The 22,356-nt window shown below is 42.3% G+C and overlaps 1 protein-coding gene across 8 annotated transcripts in view; it reads left to right on the top strand.

The window, feature by feature from the left end:
• CSPP1 (centrosome and spindle pole associated protein 1) overlaps positions 1 to 20,032 on the top strand; it is a 328,816-nt gene extending 308,784 nt beyond the window's left edge. For all 8 annotated transcript variants that reach the window (XM_033933355.1, XM_033933359.1, XM_033933354.1 and 5 more), the window contains 3 exons: positions 5,069 to 5,175; positions 6,604 to 6,751; positions 15,537 to 20,032. In XM_033933355.1, the coding sequence (XP_033789246.1) occupies positions 5,069 to 5,175; positions 6,604 to 6,751; positions 15,537 to 15,763 (482 nt within the window). In that variant the 3' untranslated portion in view covers positions 15,764 to 20,032. The remainder of the gene's footprint in view (positions 1 to 5,068; positions 5,176 to 6,603; positions 6,752 to 15,536) is intronic.
• The last annotated feature ends 2,324 nt before the right edge of the window (positions 20,033 to 22,356 follow it).

Genomic DNA, 22,356 nt, shown 5'->3' with positions numbered 1-22,356 from the left:
ATGGTGAAAGGTGAGGTGGTGGGACTGGGATCAGTGGGAGGCAGGGTCCGGGCATGATAGAGGTGGGGCATGGGTGGGGTCAGGGTCAGGATATAGGTGGGACTATTCTAGCACCCGTTACTGTAACGAATGTAACGGGCTAAAACACTAGTACAGGTATAATTGTTGTTATAGAATTTGCGCTTAGTGCTTCAGATGCCTAATTTCAGACATTGTGTACAGAATAACCCCTTACTACTACTACTACTACTACTACTACTACTATTTATCATTTCTATAGTGCTGCTCGATTCAGGAAAAATTTTTCGATTAGATTAGGCCTATTGAATCGATTTTTCGATTAGATTTTCCTGCCCAATTGAGTGGGTTTTTTTTCAAACATACTGGTGGATTTATTTTAAAGCCTCTTCACCCACCCCACCCCCTTTGCCTTCTACCCACACTGGGGCTGTGGTGTAAACAAAATAAACAAAAAAAAACCTTTTCCTCTCTCTGTTAAATGCTCATGGTCTAATACCAGCTCTGGCAGGATACACATTTCAAATCTGACACATTGTAATCACAAAACAGAAAATAAAATTATTTTTTCTGCCTTTTGTCTGTTCATTATTCAAATTATGTTGGTCCCAGGCTCTGCGACAAATGTCTCCTTCCCATTTGTTGTTTTCTTCTTTCTCTGTGCTAACCATCCATCTTCCATTTCTGTCTTCCCCTTCTGTTTCCCTTCCCTCCCCCGGTAGGTCTGGCATCTTTCCTTTTTTTCATCTCCATCCCCACAGCTGCAGTGATGGACCCCACCATCCCCAGATCCACCATCTCGCCTTTTCTCAACTACCCAACTCTGCCTTTCTCTCCCCCCTTCCCCACCACACCAGGTTCCACCAGCTATCCCTTTCTCTTCCTAACTACCCTCCTATTCAGTATCTCTATCCCCCCACACACACATCATCCCAACTTCTCTCCCTTTCTATTCCTTCCCTCCCTAAATCCCATTGTCCACCATCTCTCTCCCTCTGCTCTGTTTTAGATCCTTTATTTCTTCCCCCCAGGTCCAGCATATGTATGTCTCTTTGGACCCCCCTTCTCTCCCTCCCTCCCTCCATGTACTTATACACCGGGGCCCCACCCCCACCCCCACTCCAAAGGCTTGGATAAGAGAGATAGAGGAAGGAGGGTGAGATAAGAGAAAGGAGAGGCCAACAAGAGAAAGGTTAAGCAGCTGTCCTTTACAGGAGGAGCTCAGAGGCTTCAACATACATCTCCCACTCCTCACAAAATCAACAAGGGCACAGTAGCCCCAACACAACATCTCTTGCCCCTCACAAAAACAATGCCATCTGTTCTCCTCATTCTCCCATCTATCTTTTCATTCTGTACACCGTACCAGACAGCTTCACTCATTCTCTCATTCAATTATTGATGCCCCCACTGAGTACCTGCCAAATTGTAGCATGTCCAGAATACTGTGGCTAGAATTTTGATGGGGTTTTATTAATCTGATCGTTTTCTTGCTCTGAACATGTTGTGCTGGCTTCCAATGACATATCAAATACATTTTATAAATGTTAGTATTTTGGGATGCTCCTAATTTATGAAAATGACATTGGTAAGATATGGTGCTAGTCCTCCATTTGTTTCAGAATTTTCTTTTGCAAGCATTAATGATATCAGGATTTGAGTATTCCAATACTTGTCAAAGGGCTTTTTCTAGTTATGCCTCTGAATTATGTAACCTCTTCAGACTAACTAAAAACTTCCAGTATTATTTGTACTAGTATCTTTTATACCAAACCTTAAACCAATTAAGAATGGTACAGATCCTCAGAGGGTTAAGCTACCTAATGGTTCATGTGAAACAAATCACTGAACTCGATCTTCATAGGATCAATTATGCCTAATTTTTATTTTATTTGTGATTTTATAACATTTCTTTAACTATTTTCTTAAAGTGAAGTACTTAACTTAAATAACTTTAAGGGAGCGCCTCCACCAACATGTCCATGTTTCAAATACTTTCTTAAGGGTTGAGGCTCCCAATTTTAATTATCATGCTTTATAGAAACCGCTCCTCTCCATAGATAATGCATTACATAATTCAGATACAAATATGACTATTTGGTTACATATACACAGGAGTCTGTACTTTAGCTGCTGATTCCCACTAACCACGAATCTGCAGAAGGGTGTCACTTTAAGATCTCAAATGCCTCTTCTGTAGCAGTGAATAGCTCACTCCTCAGTTTTTCCTTCTGTAAGCAAACTCAGAAGGTGTGTTCTGATTTGCTGTGCTTCTTTTTGTTATTTTAGGGTATAATTCTGTTGGTTTTTTTAGTTTCTTCATGGCTTTGGTACTCTGAGGTCTCCTTCTTGGGCTTACTCCGCCGAGGAAAGGACGCAGTTCTATATGGGTGGACTGCTGCTCCCAGGTCAATCTTATCGAGTACCTGTGGAGCCAGCCTGCTTTGTGTCCCTTCAGAAGTTCGCATTCTTGACTGTGGCCAATAGATCGATGTCTGGTTTGCCCCAATTCTGAACAATGAGGGAAAAGCCCTCTGGGACAAAGACCACTTCCCTGGGTCCAGAGTCTGCTTGCTGAGAAAGTCAGCCTGGATGTTCTGTACCCCTGCCATGTGGGCAGCTGAAAGAGCTTACAAGTGAAGTTCTAAAAATGGCCAGAGCTATATCTAAGCTCTATCCTATGGTTCTGGACTTCCAGCGGCAGTTTTATGCAGCTGAAGGTAGACTCCGCAGAGCACATGAAGCAAATAGCGGTCACAATACATGCAACTGTGAATAAGCAAAATCGGGAATGCATGCATAACAAAAAGGGACTGCACATAGTTTTAATTTTTTGATTCCTTTGTGCTCTACAATTGTATTTGCAGTTCAGTAATTAAGACAATAAATCTCATTAAAAAATACAATAAAGTTTGTTTTCTCTTTCCTTCAACTCTGAGCACAAGGCAAGCATATCTTTCTGTCACATATGTCATTCTGACCTGTACCAGGGACACTGGCTGCTTTTTGCATAACACACAATTCACAGAAAATCTATTTTTCCTTTCTTTTACATTTAATCCTTCAATCAACTATGAATTCTGAAATCCATATTCAAAGCAACTCTCAAAGAGCTCTGATTTGGGCTTATTCATCTTGTCTTTCATCAGGCTTATAAGACTTGGTTATACCAGGAATCTTTTTTAGTGATGTTTTGTGGTTTTGATTGATTTTATGCTTTAGTCTATTTTATTTGAATGCTTAACTATGTGATGTGACTAAGGTGCATGTTTGTATGTGTTTTAGTTACCTGGAACGTTTCTTGGAAAGGTGTTTCACAAATTTAAATAAGTAATGACCAAAGGTACTCTCTTAAACAAGAGGCACCAACATTTTTAGGGGCGCCTCTTGATGAAGTTATGAAAGTATTAATCTACCCTATTCACCTTCTCTGTATTATTCCAAGTGCTGCTCCTGGACTAGTGTGCTCCAAAAATCAATTTTCCCCAATGTTACCTCTATTGAACATTTTAAAGTATTTCTTTTTTTTTTTCACTCTAAGATTTCTATTTAAATAAGTAATGACCAAAGGTACTCTCTTAAACAAGAGGCACCAACCTTTTTAGGGGCGCCTCTTGATGAAGTTATGAAAGTATTAATCTACCCTATTCACCTTCTCTGTATTATTCCAAGTGCTGCTCCTGGACTAGTGTGCTCCAAAAATCAATTTTCCCCAATGTTACCTCTATTGAACATTTTAAAGTATTTCTTTTTTTTTTTCACTCTAAGATTTCTATTTAAATAAGTAATGACCAAAGGTACTCTCTTAAACAAGAGGCACCAACATTTTTAGGGGCGCCTCTTGATGAAGTTATGAAAGTATTAATCTACCCTATTCACTTTCTCTGTATTATTCCAAGTGCTGCTCCTGGACTAGTGTGCTCCAAAAATCAATTTTCCCCAATGTTACCTCTATTGAACATTTTAAAGTATTTCTTTTTTTTTTCACTCTAAGATGCTTTATTCGGATATTTGTTAGCTTCAGAATATAATTATTTCTCAGTGCACAAAATCAGTTTTTTAAAAGTATTTCTATAACAAATCAAATCTTGTTTTGGAAAAACAAATTAGTGGCAAACTGACATTTGTTAACCAATCCCAAATTCTAGTCATCCATTTAGGCAAATCCAGTAAGTGGTGACCCTCTTGATAACTTGTACCAAACCCAGATCACATGTTGCTAACCAAAAAAATGAGGCTATACTAAAAGGAATCTAGGTGTTGATTAAGGTCTCCCAATGCTATGCAAGCAGGAAATTAAATCTAATATTTTTGACGTTGGACAAGTCACTTTGCCCTCCATTGGCTCAGTTAAAACATAGATCAAAAGCCCATTTGGACAGGAAAAGAAATTGTGTACCTGAATGTAACTTGCATTGAGTATAAATTTAAAAGAGGTGAGTAAATAAAATCTAAACTACAAATTGGAGATTCCCTAAACTGCAAATCAAGGGGCATGGCATTAGATCATAGCCTGATTCCAGATGAGCCCTGTTTCGTGGCTCATGTAGTCTTAGCTTTGAAAGCAGGGTTGTTGCAAAGAGGGTTTCCTAGAGTATCGCGGTCAGCAGAAGAGAGTCTTTATAACAGCTTTTTATCTCATGTGGTGTAGTAAGAGTGTCTCTTTGTAAAACAGTGTGTGATATTTAAGTTTGTGCTTCATGAATATTTAAATGTCAAAACTAAGGCTCCTTTTACAAAGCCGCGTTAGCGTATCGCACGCAACTTTTTAGCACACACTAACCCCTGTGCTAGCCAAAAAACTACCACCTGCTCAAGAGGAGGCGGTAGTGGCTAGCGCGGCCAGCAAATTAGCGCATGCTAATACACGCGTTAAGCTGCTAACGCGGCTTCATAAAAGGAGCCCTAAATGTAATAAATTTGCAGGAGATTTTAGCTGGTTTTCTGGATCCAGATTTAAGGAAATTATAAATTGCTAAAGGTGACATTACCTGCTGCGTATTCTCATTTAAAAACATAAAGATGTGCAAATAACTTTTTTTTTTTCTAGATACCAACGGTGAACCTTTCACTATTGCAACAGAGGTTAATAAACCTTACCAACCATCATCTGCAAGGGAGAAGAGACGATACAAAAAGAGAGATTTGGACTTTGAGGTATTCAGATTTACTGTGCTTCATTTTGTGATTTTTTTAATATGTCTTCTCTATGTAGATGCTTTTTGGTACTACCTGTGACCTAGTCCATTTCTTTAAGGACAAAGAAAATCAGATGGTGACACTGATGCAGAGCATTTGCTAGTCAGTCATGCTGCTGTATTAGAACCACTTCAGTCCTCTCTTGGTTAAATTTGATACTGCTTGTGCTTTCTTCTCTTGAAGAAAATATCTGCACATTATAGATGCATACTATGCCATACCTTGTATTATTGTTTGAATATTTTGACTGCTGTAATTGTTGCCTATGGTTGATTTATTCTTGCTGTAAATCACTCTTCATGAAATTGCTTCAAAAAAGACAGTAAATAAACTCCTAAGGGCATGCTAGAGGTAAATCCATAAATTCATTTTTGTGACTTTTTTTCCTTTTCCTTATCTGATATTAACTGTTAATTCATTGTGTCTCTGTTTCTGATTCACACACAAAAGAACAGAGAAGGTGACCTGTGGTGCCCAATATCTTTATTGCAGTCGAGACTCGACATGCACTCATGAGGCAAGCCATAGGGCTAAAACATAGAAAGATGACGGCAGAAAAGGGCTAAAGCCCATCAAGTCTACCCACTCTACTGTCCCACCCCATTAAGTCAGAGTGCTGCTCAACCCACGTAGAGATCCCATTTATTCTTAAAGTCGAGCACGCTAGTGGCCTTGATCGACTTTAAGAATAAATGGGACATCCACGTGGGATCTCTACGTGGGTCGAGCAGCACTCTGACTTAATGGGGTGGGACAGTAGAGTGGGTAGACTTGATGGGCTTTAGCCCTTTTCTGCCGTCATCTTTCTATGTTTTAGCCCTATGGCCTGCCTCAGAAGTCTGAACTTTAAATGTAATGTTATGTGTAGCTCTAGTTCTCACTTATTGAAATAGTGTTCAATTCCATCGTACAAACAAAACGAAGGAAACGCCAGATTGTTCAGTCCAGCTGATATATTTTTATCTTCATTTTTACCATTTTGTTTGTACAATTGAATCAAACACCATTTCAATAAGTGAGAACTAGAGCTACACATAACATTACATTTAAAGTTTAGACTCCTGAGGCTGGCCTTAGGGCCGAAACACGTTTGTATCGAGTCTTGACTGCAATACAGATATTGGGCACCACAGGTCGCCTTCTCTGTTTTTTTTTTGTGTTTCTACTGTAGCAAGGTAGGATCTCCTATTTGGGTGCAGCAATCTGTTTCTAATTCTACACTGTTTTTCAGTTATCATGTATTTGTTCAGTTCATGTTTTCCATCCTTAAATGTCTTCCTTTTTCATTGTGGCCTTCGTTAGTCAGGCACAAGCTTTTCATCATGGATGACATCTGAATGAATGACACTGCCTTAGTGATGAAATACCTATTTTCTGAAATTGCAGGAATATATTCTTCCTTCTGCACCTCCTCTCCAGCAACTAGACAAGTTCTCTTTACACTCTGTCTCCAGCCTAAATCTAGAGCAGCTGCAAATTAAGAATAAAGAAAGGATAAGAAGATTAAATGAACTTCAAAATTCAATTAGTACAGGTATGACTGCATTGGCCAAATAAAGTTCAAGATGAAAGTAAACTAGAAACAATTTGATGAAATACTATGTTTATTTGTGGCAGTGAATAATTGGTGTAAAGATACCTATATTCTAATTTAGCAGTGAAAACTTGTGTGTTTGGGGTGTTATGCTTTAATGCTCACGATCTCTCTCAAAATCAAGGACCAAAAATAGAAAGTGTTGAATTTCTGAGGTTATATGTTAAATATAAATATCAGGTACATGTTTACAGTCTGAGCCCTGAAAATGGCAAAAATTGATCAAGATCAAGTATCTATATGTTAAGAACATAAGAAGTGCCAAAAGACATAGAAGACATTAATATGTATATCACAGTGGAGCTATGATACAGACAAATACTTAAGTTATTAATATAGAAACAATCCTTTTCCAGAGAAAGGAAAATGGTAAAGCTAGATGGCATGAATTGAGGTTACAGGAGTAATGTTAGCAAAGTCTCTATGCTGGGACTGCTGCTTTTAATATAATGTTCAAGAGATGGGAATAAGTGAAATAATTTAAATTTGCTGATGACACAAAGTTGTTAATCGCAAAAGGATTGTGAAAAATTGCAAGAGGACCTAGGGAGACTGGGCATCAGAATGGCAAATGATGTTTAATGTGAGCAAATGCAAAGTGATGCACATGAGAAAGAGGAACTTGAACTATAGCTATTTTATGCAGGGCTCCACATTAGGAATCACTGCCCAGGAAAAGGATCTAAGTGTCATTGTTGAAGATATGTTGAAACAGCTCAGTTTGCGGCGATGGCTAAGAAAGCAAATAAAATGTTAGAAATTAATATAGAACCAAATCTTTTCCGAGAAGAGAAAATGGTAAAACTAGAGGACATAATTTGAGGTTGCAGGGAGTGAGACTCTGCAGTAATGTTAGGAAATTCTTTTTCCACGGAGAGGGTGGTAGATGCCTGGCATGCCCTCCTGAGGGAAGTAGAGAGGAAAACAGTGATGGAATTAAAAAAAGCATGGGATAAACATAGAGGATCTCTAATTAGAAAATGAAGAACATAAATTAAAGAGCTAAGGCTGGTAATGGACAGACTTGCACGGTCTGTGTCCCATATGATGATTTGGTATAGGATTGGGCTGGGGAGGGCATCAACGGGAACGCAATGGGAATGCCACTAACTTGGAACATGAGAATGTTACTGGCCAGACTTTAATGTTACTGGCCAGGCTATAATCATCATCCCATTGCACCAACAAATACAGCGCTTTATCAGCTCCCCCTTATCACTTCATAAAAACAGGATGGTTGGATAGGCTGGAGTGAGCTTGGACAGCAACTCCAGCATTTGGAACCTAGGACAATACCAGGTGGACTTTACAATCTATGACCCAGAAATATCAAAGAAGAGACAATCAGGAAAAACACATCCAGACCAAGAAGAACTCATGCACATTTTACACCCCCCCCCATCAAAGGTATACAAAGCAAAAAAAAATATGATGGACTATTAGCCACCAGAGCAGCAAAATTAGACTGCCACCTCTCCAATCTGCTGACTGACGCCCAACTTTAAAACATTCAGGAAAGAACTTAAAACTTTGCTATTCAAGAAATTTGTCAAAAGATCTAACTAAACCTGATCGACCCTCCACAGATCCCAACGCATACTACATCTATCAACCATGTATTCTCCCTGGAAATGCCCAGGCCAAATCTTGTTGTAAACTGCCTAGAACTGAAAGGTATTGGCGGGATAAAAGACACCAATGTAATATAATGTAAGACAAGTTAATTTAATCATGTATTTTTAAAGGGTATAACTAATGGGCAGACTGGATGGACCGTTCAGGTCTTTATTTGCTGTCATTTTACTATATGATCAGGAAAGGAATGGAAAACAAAGATGAGAATGGTATAATACATTTTACTCCTGGTGGAATTGTGCGCAAAAATTCTGTGCGCAATATTTCAAAATTCTGTAAAGTTTATTTGTAGTGTTTTGCATAGAATTCACCTATCCTGAGGCCTGAAATTCATTCCTGCTTTTTCCTTTCTCAGGTTACAGCCTCCTCAGTTCCCCTTCTCCAGCTGCAGTTCTCTCCCTCTAAATCCCACCCCTCTCTCACTTGCACCCTGAATCCCTCTTTGGCCCCCACAGTCTGGCATCCCTCTCTCTAATGGCTAAGAATATCTTCTGCCCTTCTAATCCCATTTCTGGTCTTGGTCACTCTCTTCCTCTCTCTACAACCCTCCACCCCCACTTGCAGGTCCAGCATCCATGTCCCCTCCCCTACCCACTACCTCTCTCGCTGGCACCCTGAATCCCTTCCCTATTCCCGATGGTCCAGCATCTCTCTGTCCCTCTCTATAGTCAAGCATCTCTTCCTTCTCACCCTCCTTTCTAGCCTGGGTTTCTGTCTCGCTTCCTTTCTCCTTTACTTACAGTTCCAGCATCCATGCCCCTTTTTCCTCTCCACCTCCTCCTGCAGGTCCAGGATCCATTTCCCTTTTCTTTCCCCCCCTCACTTACTATCTGAGATCCATGTCCCCCTCCTCTCACCCCCACCATGGGCCTAGCATCCATATTCCCTCCCCAAATTGTGGTCTATCATCCATAACACACCACAGAGTCGTGAGGACAAAATGTCGAAAAATCACTTTATTGATGAATATGCCACATCCCCATCACCTTCTCCCCTGCATGGGTCTGGCTCTCTCCCTCTGACTTACTCTTACTGACGACCCCCTCCCACCATAAGAGATCAGACATACCTGTGGGTCTCTCAGAGAAGCAGCAGCAGTGGCAGCCGGCTGGCTTGCAGCCTGCCATGCCAGGGCCTTCCCTCAGCCGCGTCATCACAGAAAGTGATACAGCAGAGGGAAAGGCCCTGGTCAGCCCATTTACAGCGCTGCCTCTGTTGCTTCCTTGAGTGGCCCACAGGTATGTCTGATCACACGGGAGGTGGGGGGGGTGATCAGAGGGGGAGAGAGGCCAGACTCACATGGGGGAGGAGGAGATGGGGGCAGAATGGAAGGTATGTGCAGAATTCAATTCTACACGTTATACACTAAGAGTAACCTTTATATCGCTCCATGGTGCAGCCACACCTTGAATACTATATGCAATTCTGGTTGCTACATCTTAAAAAAAGATATAGTGGAATTAGAAAAGGTACAAAGAAAGGTGATGAAAATGATAAAGGGTTAGGACAACTTCCTTATGAGGAAAAGCTAAAGGGGTTAGGGCTCTTCAGTTTGGAGCAGAGATTGCTCAGGGGAGATATGAATAGAAGGAAATATTTCAAAATTTCAGTTGTATAGAGATGTCAGCTAATATTTGAGACCTATTAGAAAATGATACATAGAATATTAGTAAAGAGGTAGAACAAAATGGGGGTGATGGCCAGTGAGTAGATATATCGCAAAACAGCTCTTATTCTGTAGTTTACTAATTACTGGCATTATTGTTAGCAAAGATTGCACAGGCATGGAGACTGAATTACCCCTTACCTTTAAAGGGAGCTCCTCCTGAGCAAGACTGGCTCTCATAGCAGAGCAATATGGGCAAGCTGATATATGAAGAATGGAAAATTTAAGAGCTTCATAGAGACTTCAAACTAGGGATTAAATATACTGACCAGTAAGAAGAAACTCATGTTACAGAGAAGGAATACTGATGAATTGTGTGTAGGATTGAGGAGATGTGTCTCCAGCATGTTCTTCCTTCTGCCATTGATATAACCATAGTATCATACTAGTCTGTTTTTATGAAGTGATAATGGGGAGCTGATAAAGCTTTGTATTTGTTGGTGCAATGGGATGATGATTATAGCCTTTAAAGAACTAGATACCTTAGGGAAAATTCTTTCTATTTCATAGTACTCTTGTAACTCTGGATTTGCAGGCAGAAAACCTCATTATCCCAGGACAAGTAGGCAGCATATTCTCACACCTGGGTGATGTCACCAATGGAGCCCCGGTACGGACAATTAAAAAGTGAATTGCAACTTTAAGTTTTAGAAAGTTCGCGATCAGCCCGCACCACGCATGCGCGAGTGCCTTACCACCCGATGTAAGCATGCAGTTCCTCAGTTTCCGCGGATCTAAGAAGACGCGTTTCAACAGTCTTTGAAAACTTTTTTGTCTTCCTGCTCTCGCGTCGGTGACTTTTTTGTCATTTTTGTTCTTTTATTTTTGTTAGTTACTTTGGGGGGGAAAAGGCCTCCAATTTCGCCAAGGCGGTTTTCCTGTTGATGTCACACCCATAGACGGGATTTAAGAAGTGTGGTAGCTGTGCTTGGTCCATCTCTGTACCTGACCCACACTGCTGGTGTCTCCAGTGTCTAGGGCCCGAGCACCGTCCAGAATCCTGTACTCGTTCATCACTTCAAAAAAGGACTTTGAAAAAACACATTCAACGTTTGTTCGGTGTCGCTATGGATGGGGAGCCGACACTGCACTCATCGACACCAGCAGAAACATCTCCGGTGTTGCAGCCTCCAGTGGGTAAGTCTTCCCTTACCCCATCTGGGACTCAGGTCCAAGTGACATTGAGATGTGTCATGCTGACCTCGAAAAAGTCCCGTAAACTCCCAATTTTGGTGAGTGCCTCGACATCGGCCTCCTCATCACCGGATCGGTGTACAGCATCAGTGGTACCGGCTAAAAAGTCTGCGGTACTGGTGCTCTTCCTCAAGCAAAAGATTGACAAATTGTTTTGGGAGGAATTGGGTGTGCATTTCCAAATGTTGGTGCTGACTCAAAATTATGACCATGTCGTCACCAACTATTCCAGGCGGTTCAGTCTGAGCAACAAATGACACAGACCACAGCTCAATCTGATGCTCCACTAGTGCGGAGACCATCGACACAGGATTGATCTATCTATAAGGCACCAATCGTCCTCGACTCAAACATCGAGAGAGGTTACTTTGCATCTCGAAACTTCGATTCTGAAACTTCCACATTATCCTCATTCCATACAGAATTCAGATTTATTTGGAGACTCGGAACAGAAACCACTATCTACTGCAGATAAGAACATAAGATTTGCCGCTGCTGGGTCAGACCAGTGGTCCATCGTGCCGAGCAGTCCGCTCATGCGGCAGCCCTTAGGTCAAAGTGCAGTGCCCTATTTTAGTCTAGCCTTACTTGCGCATGTTCTGTTCCAGCAGGAACTTATCCAAACTTTTCTTGAATCCCTGAAGGGTGCTTTACCCTGTAACAGCCTTTGGAAGAGCATTCCAGATTTCTACCACTCTTTGGTTGAAGTAGAACTTCCTTACGTTTGTACGGAATCTATTCCCTTTTAACTTTAGCGAGTGCCCTCTGGTTCTCTTCACTTCGGAGAGGGTGAACAATCTTTCTTTCTCTACTAAGTCAATTCCTTTCAATATCTTGAATGTTTCGATCATGTCCCTTCTCGGTTTCCTCTTTTCAAGGGAGAAGAGGCCCAGTTTCTCTAGCCTCTCATTATACGGCAACTCCTCCAGTCCTTTAACCATTTTTGTCGCTCTCCTCTAGACCCTTTCGAGTAGTACTATGTCCTTTTTCATGTACGGTGACCAGTGTTTGACGCAGTATTCCAGGTGGGGCATGATAACTTTTTCAGATCTGTTTGTGATCCCCTTCTTAATCATTCCTAGCATTCTTTTTGTCCTTTTTGCTGCCACTGCGCATTGTGCGGATGGTTTCATTGACTTGTCTACAAATACTCCCAAGACTCTTTCTTGGGGGCTCTCCGAGTATAGCACTGGACATCCTATATTCGTGCATGATTTTTGTTACTGACATGCATCATCTTGCACTTATCCACGTTGAATCTCATTTGCGATTTTGCGGCCCATTCCTCGAGTGTGTTTGTCTCTTCTGGGTCAGATGCACCTCAATGATCGCCTCAAAGACATTCGGCTTTTTCTGAGCGGTCTTCTTTTTCTAAATTTCTCTGTCAGATGTCTGAAGATCTTTTCATCCCACTAGAAGTGGATTCCAAGCATAGGAAGGAGTTCTCGGAGGCTCTGAATTATGACCAGCCTCCTAAAGACCTGCTGAAGCTCCCATTCCTTGATATTCTTCGAGAGACTTTCTATAATAACCTCGAGACTCATCTCTCCATTTCAGTGGCTCCAAAAATAACTGGACTCTTTGTATAGGGTGGTTCCTATTCCAGGTTTTGCTAAATCACAGCTCCTTCATGAATCTTTAGTGGTTGAATCAACTCTAAAGAAATCATTGGGGGCTAGTGTCTATGCATCTGTACCTCCTGGCAGAGAAGGTAGAGCAATGGACAAGATTGGTAAGCGTCTTTACCAGAATGCAATGTTGGCCAACAGAGCTGGTAATTATAATTTCCATTTTTCGTTATACCTGAAATAGTTGGTCAAACAACTTGCATTTTTTCAAAAGTATATTCCATCTCGTAAGCAATCGAGATTCCGATGTACGATGTATTAAGGACTTACAACATATCATATGTGGATGTCTTGGCACATCATATTTGGGATGTAGCTGAAAAATTTTTTCCTTTTCTTATATAAGTGAGGTGAAGTTTTGGATTTATTACACTTTGGTTAAACCAAAGAAGAAGCCTCAACCGCCCCGTACTTTCAAGCCAGCTTCTTCGTACCAGCACAGATTTTCGGCTAAGCCTGTTCCTCCTGCTCCTTCTCAGCCTAGGAAGCAAAAGCAGCAGCCACATTAGCAACCTAAGCAGGGAGCTCAACAGGAGCATAGCCCAGTTCCCATTCTCCAACTGCTACCTCATCAGCAGAATTCTTCAGCCTCACGAATGGACTCTCAACTCTGCGACTCTCCATCTCATCTTTACTCAATGGGGCACTTCTCAGGTGGACTTATTGCGACTCCCCACAATCACAAGTTGCCCCAGTTTTGCTCCAGACTTTACTCTCCTCACTGTCTGGAAGCTGATGTGTTTCTCCTGGATTGGATGGGCCTTTTTCCATATGCATTCCTTCCAACTTCTCTCCTGTTGAAGACTCTATTCAAACTCAAACGAGAGTCGGCCACCATGATTTTCATTGCTTCTTGGTGTCCCTGGCAACATTGGCTCCCTGGTGCCGAGGTGAAGTAGAAGGGAGAACCAATTCCTCTACCAACCTTTCCTACTACTCTGCTTACTCAGAATCAAGGATCTCTTCTACATCCCAACCTGCTGTCATTATACCTGACAGCTTGGTTTCTCTTGGGCTGAATTCATATGAATTATATCTTTCTCAGCCTGTTTGCGATATTATTGACGCCTCCAGGAAGCCAGCCACTCAACAATATTATCAACAAAAGTGGACTCGATTTTCTTCCTGGTGTCTCCTTCATCATCATGATCCAACTTCCTCGTCAGTGGAATTGGTGTTGAATTATCTACTTCATCTGTCTGACTCTGGACTTCAGAGTCCATCTCAGTGCTATTACAGCTTTTCACATGCCAGTTGGGGGGAAAACCTCTTACTGCTCATCCTTTGGTCTCCAGATTCATGACAGAACTTTTCAATGTTAAACCACCTCTCAAACTTCCTCCAGTGGTCTGGGACCTTAATGTGGTTCTTTCCAGCTTAATGAAACCTCCATTTGAACCAATGGCCATGGCTCATCTTAAGTTTCTCACCTAGAAAGTTGTCTTTCTCATTTCTCTCATCTCTGTCAGGAGAGTTAGTAAGTTGCAAGCATTGGTGGCAGATCCACCCTTTTCAGTTTTTCACCATAATAAAGTGGTTCTACGCATGCATCCTAAGTTTCTACCGAAAGTGGTCACAGAGTTTCATCTCAATCAGTCTATTGTTCTTCCAGTTTTTTCCCTAAATCTCATTCTCATGCTGGAGAAACGGCGCTGCACACTCTGGACTGTAAATGTGCTTTGGCCTATTACATCGACAAGACAAAGCTACATAGAACATCTCAAATTTTCATCGCATTTGGTCCTAATAAGTTGAGACATCCTGTTTCCAAGAGAACGATTTCCAACTGGGTAGTGGTCTGTATATCGTTCTGCTATGCACATACTGGACTATGCCTGGAATGTCGTGTCACAGCTCACAAAGTCCGAGCTAAGGCAGCTTCTGTAGCTTTTCTTAGATCTACTCCTATTGAGGAAATCTGCTACCTGGTCCTCAGTTCATACATTCACCTTGCATTATTGTCTGGAGTCTTTCTCCAGACTGGATGGGCACTTTGGCCAGTCAGTATTACAAAATTAATTTTCTTAAGGGCCAACTCTTCCACCATCCCATTGTAGTTAGCTTGGAGGTCACCCATGTGTGAGAGTATGCTACCTGCTTGTCCTGGGATAAAGCAGTTACTTACCATAACAGGTGTTATCCAGGGATAGCAGGCAGATATTCTCACAATCCACCCTTCTCCCCTGATTGGCTTCTTAGCTGGCTTATCTTAACTGAGGGACCACGCTTTTACATCAGGCGGGAAGGCACTCGCGATTGCGTGATGCGGGCTGATCGCGGACTTAAAACTTAAAGTTGTGATTCACTTTTCAAGTGTCCATACCGGGGCTTCGTCGGTGACATCACCCATGTGTGAGAATATCTGCCTGCTGTCCCTGGATAACACCTGTTACGGTAAGTATCTGTGTACTTGAAGACATGACAGCATCAGAAGATAAAAGAAACAATGAAAGGTTTTTAGTGAAAAAAGGCATTAGCAGTGTGAGAAGCCAGTGCCTGATCACAAAGCTTTATGCTCTAAAAATATCAGAACTTTAGAACTGTAAATTATTTCATTGTAAAGATTAACAAACTACTTTTGTTTGTGTGTTTATTTTTTAAGGTGAAGTTTCTTCCCTAGAAGATGCAGATGATATTCTGAAACATACTACGCTCCGAGACATATATAGGTCTCCTTCTATTGACACTGTAGCTACAGAACCCTGGCTGAGACCTGAAACGTCCAACACCTTGAACAGATTTATAACTGGTCAGTCGAGCCAAGAGCAGATTTCTGGTGAAAATGGGTTGGCGTTTAACTGGCAAGGCCTGTCAACTGCTCATGGTTAAAGTACTTATCTTTTAGAGACCCACGTGCCTTCCACTGGAGCAAAGAAAGCTGCTTACTGAATGCTGCTCACTGAAGCACTTTCATGCTATCACTTTGAGCTTTTGAGGGGTAACATGCTTTGTGTTATATGTATATATTTTAGTATTTTAATATAGGTTTATTAGCACTTAGCCTAAAAGGTGTAAATTTGTTGAACAGCAAGTACTTAAATTGAAAAAATTCAGTTAGTGTGGCCTGTTAAAAAGCTATATACAAATTTATATTTGTTTCTTGGATTTTCCTTATCTAAAAAGAGAAGCTTGCTGTCTAATATGCTGACTGATTAGGAAGGTCTACTCTGACTGCTTTTCCTCTCATGTTGCATGGACATAACTTTATCCTAGGACAAGCAGGCAGCATATTCTCATATATGGGTGACGATCTCCAAGGAGCCTGCCCTGGACAGTTTGACAAGCGAACTGTCAAAGTTGAAAAACTTTGTAACTGCCCGCACTGTGCATGCATGAGTACCTTCCCGCCCGATGCCGGCTCAAGCCCCTCAGTTCTTCGTTTTCCGCGGAGTGAAGAAGTTTGTTTTTACTGAATTCTGTTCAGTTTTTGTTGCCTTCCCGCTTCTCCCCTTTTATTTTCTATTCTATGTCTTTTTCTTTCAAGTTTAGTAATTCGGTTTTATTTTTGACGGGTTAAAAAAACCCCAAACAAAAAAAAGAGTAACAGAACTTTTCCGTCAAAGTCCTCTTCCATTCGTGGCGACGGCTTATGCAGTGTTAGTTACAGTTTTTTGTTGCTGGCTTTTTCAAAGGTTGGCAACTTTTTTTTGTAACACCTCTTTAATATATCTCTTTAAAATAATTTATTTTATTCTGTGCACTTTTTTTTTTTGTCAAAAACAGTTCTTCGGCATGAGCATAGACGGTGCCAGGTCTTTGCAACTTTGACGTCTAAAGCATCAACATCAACATCGGAACGCAGGACTTTCCGGCATTGGGGAAGTCAGCTAAGAGATCCTCTGCTTCCCAACAAGTGTCACAGGTCTCTACAGCATCGAGTCACTCGATGCAGACCAAACAATGACACCAACACCCTCTACCTTTGCAGGTTGTGTCTCATTCACGGTATGCATCATCATCATCGAGGTCACCCATACCAACTTGAGGCACCGATGGTACCGGCTGTTGAGCCTATAGTACTGGTGCATACTTTAGGTCTCTACAGCAATCAATCAATCAGTGCAGACCAACAATGACGCCATCACTCTCTGCCTTCACAGATTTTGCCTCATTCACGGTATGCATCATTGAGGTCACCCATACCAACCTGCTGCACCAATGGTACTGGGGCATACTTTAGGTCTCTACAGCAGTGAGTCAGTCGATGCAGACCACACATTGATGGCATCGCTCCCCAGCTTCACAGGTTGTCTCTCCTTCATGGTGTGCATCGAGGTCGACCATTCCAGGACAACTGCTGCACTGATGGTACTGGCTGTCAAGCCTGTAGTACTGCTGCATACTTCATCTTCTTGGTAAACATCGCAGGTCTCTACAGCATCAAGTCAGTCGATGCAGATCGCTTATCGATGAAGCCGCTCAATTTCGCAGGTTCTCTCTCCCCCATGGTGTGCATCAAGATCAACCATTCTGTGACATCCTGCTGCACCAAGTGTACCGGCTGTGGAGCCTTTAGTACTGGTGAATACTTCAAGGTGTCAAAGGTCTTACCAGCATTGAGTCTTCATGCAAACCATACATTGATGCCATTGCATTCCAGCTTCACAGGTTGACTTTACTCTTCAATATGCATCCTTATTGAAGTCATTCACTCAGAGTCAACCTGCTGCACTGAGGGGACCGCCTGTTCAGCCATTAGTATCGGTGCATAATTTAAGGTACTGTAGGTTTCAAAAGCATCCAGTTATTTGATGCAGACCACTCAACGACACCACTCTTTCTTCAGCTTTCTATGTGCATTGAGACAACCTTCTCCACCGATGGTACATATTTCAGGATACATGAGTCCTAAAACAGGAAGTTTGGTACACGATGCTGAGGCTAGCATGCATTCCCTTGGTACTGACTTGCTGTGTTTTTCACAATGAGGCTTCTAAGTACCCTTTGATGGCTATCCATTAGAGCTCTTTACTATTCTTGGATCTACTAATCAATCTTCGTCATCGTCTTCATCGTATCGATACCGAGATCTTCCTATTTTTACTCATAGACTGGGTCCACATTCATTCTTGCAAGGAAGAACCTATGTTTTAGTGGCTAAAGGCACTGCTTCTCTCTTCCAAATGTCATGGGTTCAAATTTACACAATACCTAGTATCTTAACAACTTTGTCGTCATTATCAAAAATTTATGCTAGCAAACAGGATTTTGTTTTTACATTTTTTTTTCCTTTTTCTCTAAAGCAACTCAAAATGAAATTATCTGCCTCTAACCAGTATATTTCTCTGGAGCACCTTCTATATAGTATTGCATTCATAGACTGGAATTTGCATATTAAGATCAACCTCTGCTGCTCATCTGTACCATCTGCTATGTTGCGAGCTCTGAGACGTCTAGTTGCGGGGAGTCTCTCTCGAGGTTACATTTCAACATGGAAGGAGTCAAGCAAGACTGGGCTCTAGCTGCAAAACCAGGATATCTAGCGGCAGCACAGAAAATTTACATAACAGCTTCTTCTAATATGTTCAGTCCTTTTTCATTTGCCTCTGACGAGCATAGTAGCGTTCTCTGCCTCTTCCTCAACCTATCTGTTAGCATCAGAGGTTCTACATGTTTGGTCTTCGTTCATCTGACCGTTAGGACCTACAACTGCATTGGCGGATGAACCACAAACAATTTTAATACACAGTTCTGCCCTTCAGCCTGACCTCCTCCAGCAGGTTTCATCAGAGTGGCATTCTGATGGCAGTAACTTTAGGGCCAAACCATTTTTTTTCCCTATCTCGATGATTGGCTACTATTGGGTGTCTTTCCTCAGGGATGCTCTCAGACATTCAAGTTTGCAGTTAGCTTTTTGATATCTCAGTTTTAATCCTCTCAACCACTGCAATTCATAATAGCCTTGCTCAATATTATACTCTGGGCCTTCCTACTTCAGCAACGACAGGACCACCTGTTTTCAACTTTCTAGTCAACTCTTTCATCTTCTATTTCAGCTAGATAACTGATGGGATTCTTGGATCACATGGCGTCTTCAGTCCATATTACTTTTTCACGAGACTTCATTTTTGAACTGCCCAGTATTCTCTGGCATCTACATGGTCTCCAGTTTTCAATCCATTTTCACAGCCACTTTCTTTGCTGTGTTACTCTTTTCAGTGGGGGTTGACTTTGTCCAAACTTTTTCAACGGCTGCTGCTTCAGATGCTTCCAGATCAGCCAATTCTGACCACATATTCCTCCAAGTATTCTTGTGAACTTAACCTGGACGGTATTAACATACAAGCCTGTTCTGCCAAGAACAGACAATTATATACATATGTTGAGACTTAAGCGAGTTGGAGTACTCTCAAGTCGTTTCATCCTGGCATATTTAATCAACTCCTCTTACTATGCATGAGCAATCAACTTACGTTCTACTGCATAATCAAGCATGACAATATCAGTTTTTCTATTTTTATGTCAAAAGGCCGAGGATTTGGAACTACTCAATTGCTTGAAACATATTTCTAAACCTTGTCTTTGTTCCAAAAAGCAACAAATACTCTTGCCGGCAACCTCAGCTGATTTCTTCAGCAACACGAGTGGACACTCACCTTCTTGGTTTTGTGCCCTATTTTCTCTCTTTTTGAGACTCCTCAGATAGTCCTATCCTGTTTCAGACACTGTGTTAAGGATCCAATATCCTTCTAGATCTTGCCATCTCTTCTCATGCAGAGACAAAGTTTTTTTACATCCCATTCTACAATTGTCTCATCTGACACTTCTATGTTTATTTTGCTGTTCCAGTTCTGACTATTCATCTTCTAGTTGACAGTTTATGAAAGCACTTGTCAACATCAGACCATTTCTCAAACCTTCTCTACTGGTTTGGAATCTTACTGTGGTTCTCTCCAGTCTGCTATAGACTTCATTTCAACCAATGGCCTATGCTCTTCTTAACTTCCTCACATAGGAAGTACAATTTTCTTTTTATCTCCACCACTTCTAACTTACCTCTGTGTGAGTTTCACACTAGAGAATGACACGGGGAAAAAATCTGTCCCCGTCACCGGCCCACCATCCTCTGCACCGCCCCGTCACCGCCGTTCCCTTCACCGCCCCGTCACCGCCATCCCTTTCACCGCCCCGTCACCGCCACTGCCATCCCATTCACCGCCCCGTCACCGTCCCCGCTGCATCCATATAAGCCTTAGTACTGTAATATTTAGCTTATTCCTTTCTTATAAATCAAAGTTCCTGCTGCTGAACTAGAGAAAGAGATGTTCAGCTGGCAGGGCTTTGTTTATAAATTTTTATCAACACAACTAATATACTATTTTATCCTAAAGCAAAAAATAAATAAATAAATATAATTTTTTTTCTACCTTTGTTGTCTGGTTTCTGCTTTCCACATCTTCTCATTGAATTCCTTCCATCCACTGTGTGTCTTCTCTCTGCGTCTTCCATTTGCTGTTACTGTGCCTCTCCCTTAACCCCCCCCCCCCCAATTGGTCTAGCACCCATCTTCTTCTCTCCGCTCCCGCATAGTCTGGCATCTGTCTTCTTCCCACTCTGTCTTCCACATTTCCCTTGGGGGTCTGTTCCTCTCCACCCTCCTTCAATGTCTGTTCTATTCCTTTCCACCACCACCCTTCCCTCCCTCCTTTACCATCTGTTCCTTTCTACTACCCTTCAGCTCCTCTCGCGTGGCCTATCTACCTTCCTTCCTCTTATTTTCATGGCACGTTACAATGTAATTTGTGTAAGCCACTGGAGCCTGCAAGCTCGGTCCCTGTCCCATCCCCACAAACCATCTCGCTTCTGTGCTCCTATTTTCTCCATTTCTAATATCTCCCCTATGTATCTGTCATTGCCCCCCCTGTGTCCATATACCATCCCCATGGCATGTCCCCTTTATGTCTCTGTCCCTATGCCCCATGCACATAATTTCCCCTCTTTCTGTTACCTTCCTGTGTCCAGATTTCCCCTATCTTCCTCTTCCATACCAGTGTGTCTCTTCTTTTCAACCCCATCTAGCTTTTTTCCCTCTTTCTTCCCCCCCCCCCCCTGCTTCTAGCATCTGGACTCACCTGCCAGTCCTCCCTTTCTTTCCTGCTGTGGGTTTTTCTTTCCGACTTCATCCCCTTGGCCCAGAATCCTTTTCCCTTTCACTCCCTCCTTCCAATTTGAGCCGGGAACACTAGCGATCGCACGGTCCCCGCAGCCACTACCTGCCTGCCCAATCGATCCTAGTGTTTAGCCAGCTCTCTCCCTTCTCCTCACCTTAGTTTATAGGTTTTCTTTTTCGGCGACCTGCACGCTTTCCCAAAGAGCCGCGCACGCGCGGCTGCTCAGTGTTCAATCTTCTGCTCTGCTGCAACTTCCTGTTTCCGGTTGCGTCAAAGCAGAATATCGAAACTGAGCAGCAGCGGGTGCGCGGCTCTCTGATAGCGTGCGGGTCGCCGAAAAAGAAAATCTACAAACTAAGGTGAGGAGAAGGGAGAGAGCTGGCTAAACACTAGAATCGATTGGGCAGGCAGGTGTGAGCTGCGGGGACCGCGCGATCCTTCATGCCTCACTGCAGGGACAAGACCATTCACCGCCCCGCGGGCGGTGAATGGCCTTGTCCCCGTCGCCGCAGCGACTGCTAGTTTTCTTCCCCGTTTTCGGCGGGTGACCCACGGCTAAAATGCGGTGGCCGCGGGTAAACCGCCACCGTGTCATTCTCTATTTCACACCCTTGTGTCAGACACACCTTTTTCGGTTTTTTACCTTGATAAGGTGTTTCTCTGCACTTTTTCAAAGGTAGTCTTGGATTTTCATTTCCATCAATTCATTGTGTCACCAGTTTTCTTTCTGAAACCTATTTCTCATTCTGCCAAGACAGTTCTTCATACCTTAAACAAGCCTTAGCTTATTACTTTCAAAGGTCTGTCTTATAAAGCATCGCTTCAACTGCTCACCTCTTTTTATACTAACAAATTGAGCTGGTCTGCCACCAAAATAATTATTTCCACATGGCTTGAGGCCTGTATTTTTTTTTGCTATGCTCAGGATGGGCTGCAATTTGGCGATCTTATACCAACTCATGGGATCATGGCTATGCAGCTTACGTTGCTGTTATCCCAGGACAAGCAGGCAGCATATTCTTAACGCATGGGTGACGTCACCGACGGAGCCCCGGTACGGACACTTTTAACTAGAAAGTTCTAGTTGGCCGCACCGCACATGCGCGGGTGCCTTCCCGCTCGACGGAGGAGAGCGTGGTCCCCAGTTTCTTCGTTTCCGCGGAGCGAAGAAGACACATGTATTTTTCAACGGCCGTTGAAATATCGGATTTTGCCTTCCCGCTTGCGTTTTTGTCTTCCTTTTTCTTCTTTTACCTTCGGGTTTCTTTTTCGTTTTAAATTTAAAAAAAAAAAACCTTTGTTTTCTCTTTA

This window comes from Geotrypetes seraphini, chromosome 2 (assembly GCF_902459505.1).
Source record: "Geotrypetes seraphini chromosome 2, aGeoSer1.1, whole genome shotgun sequence".
NCBI lineage: Eukaryota > Metazoa > Chordata > Amphibia > Gymnophiona > Dermophiidae > Geotrypetes > Geotrypetes seraphini.
The sequence above is the reverse complement of the archived record's forward strand: the minus strand, read 5'-3'. Positions and strand labels throughout refer to the sequence as shown.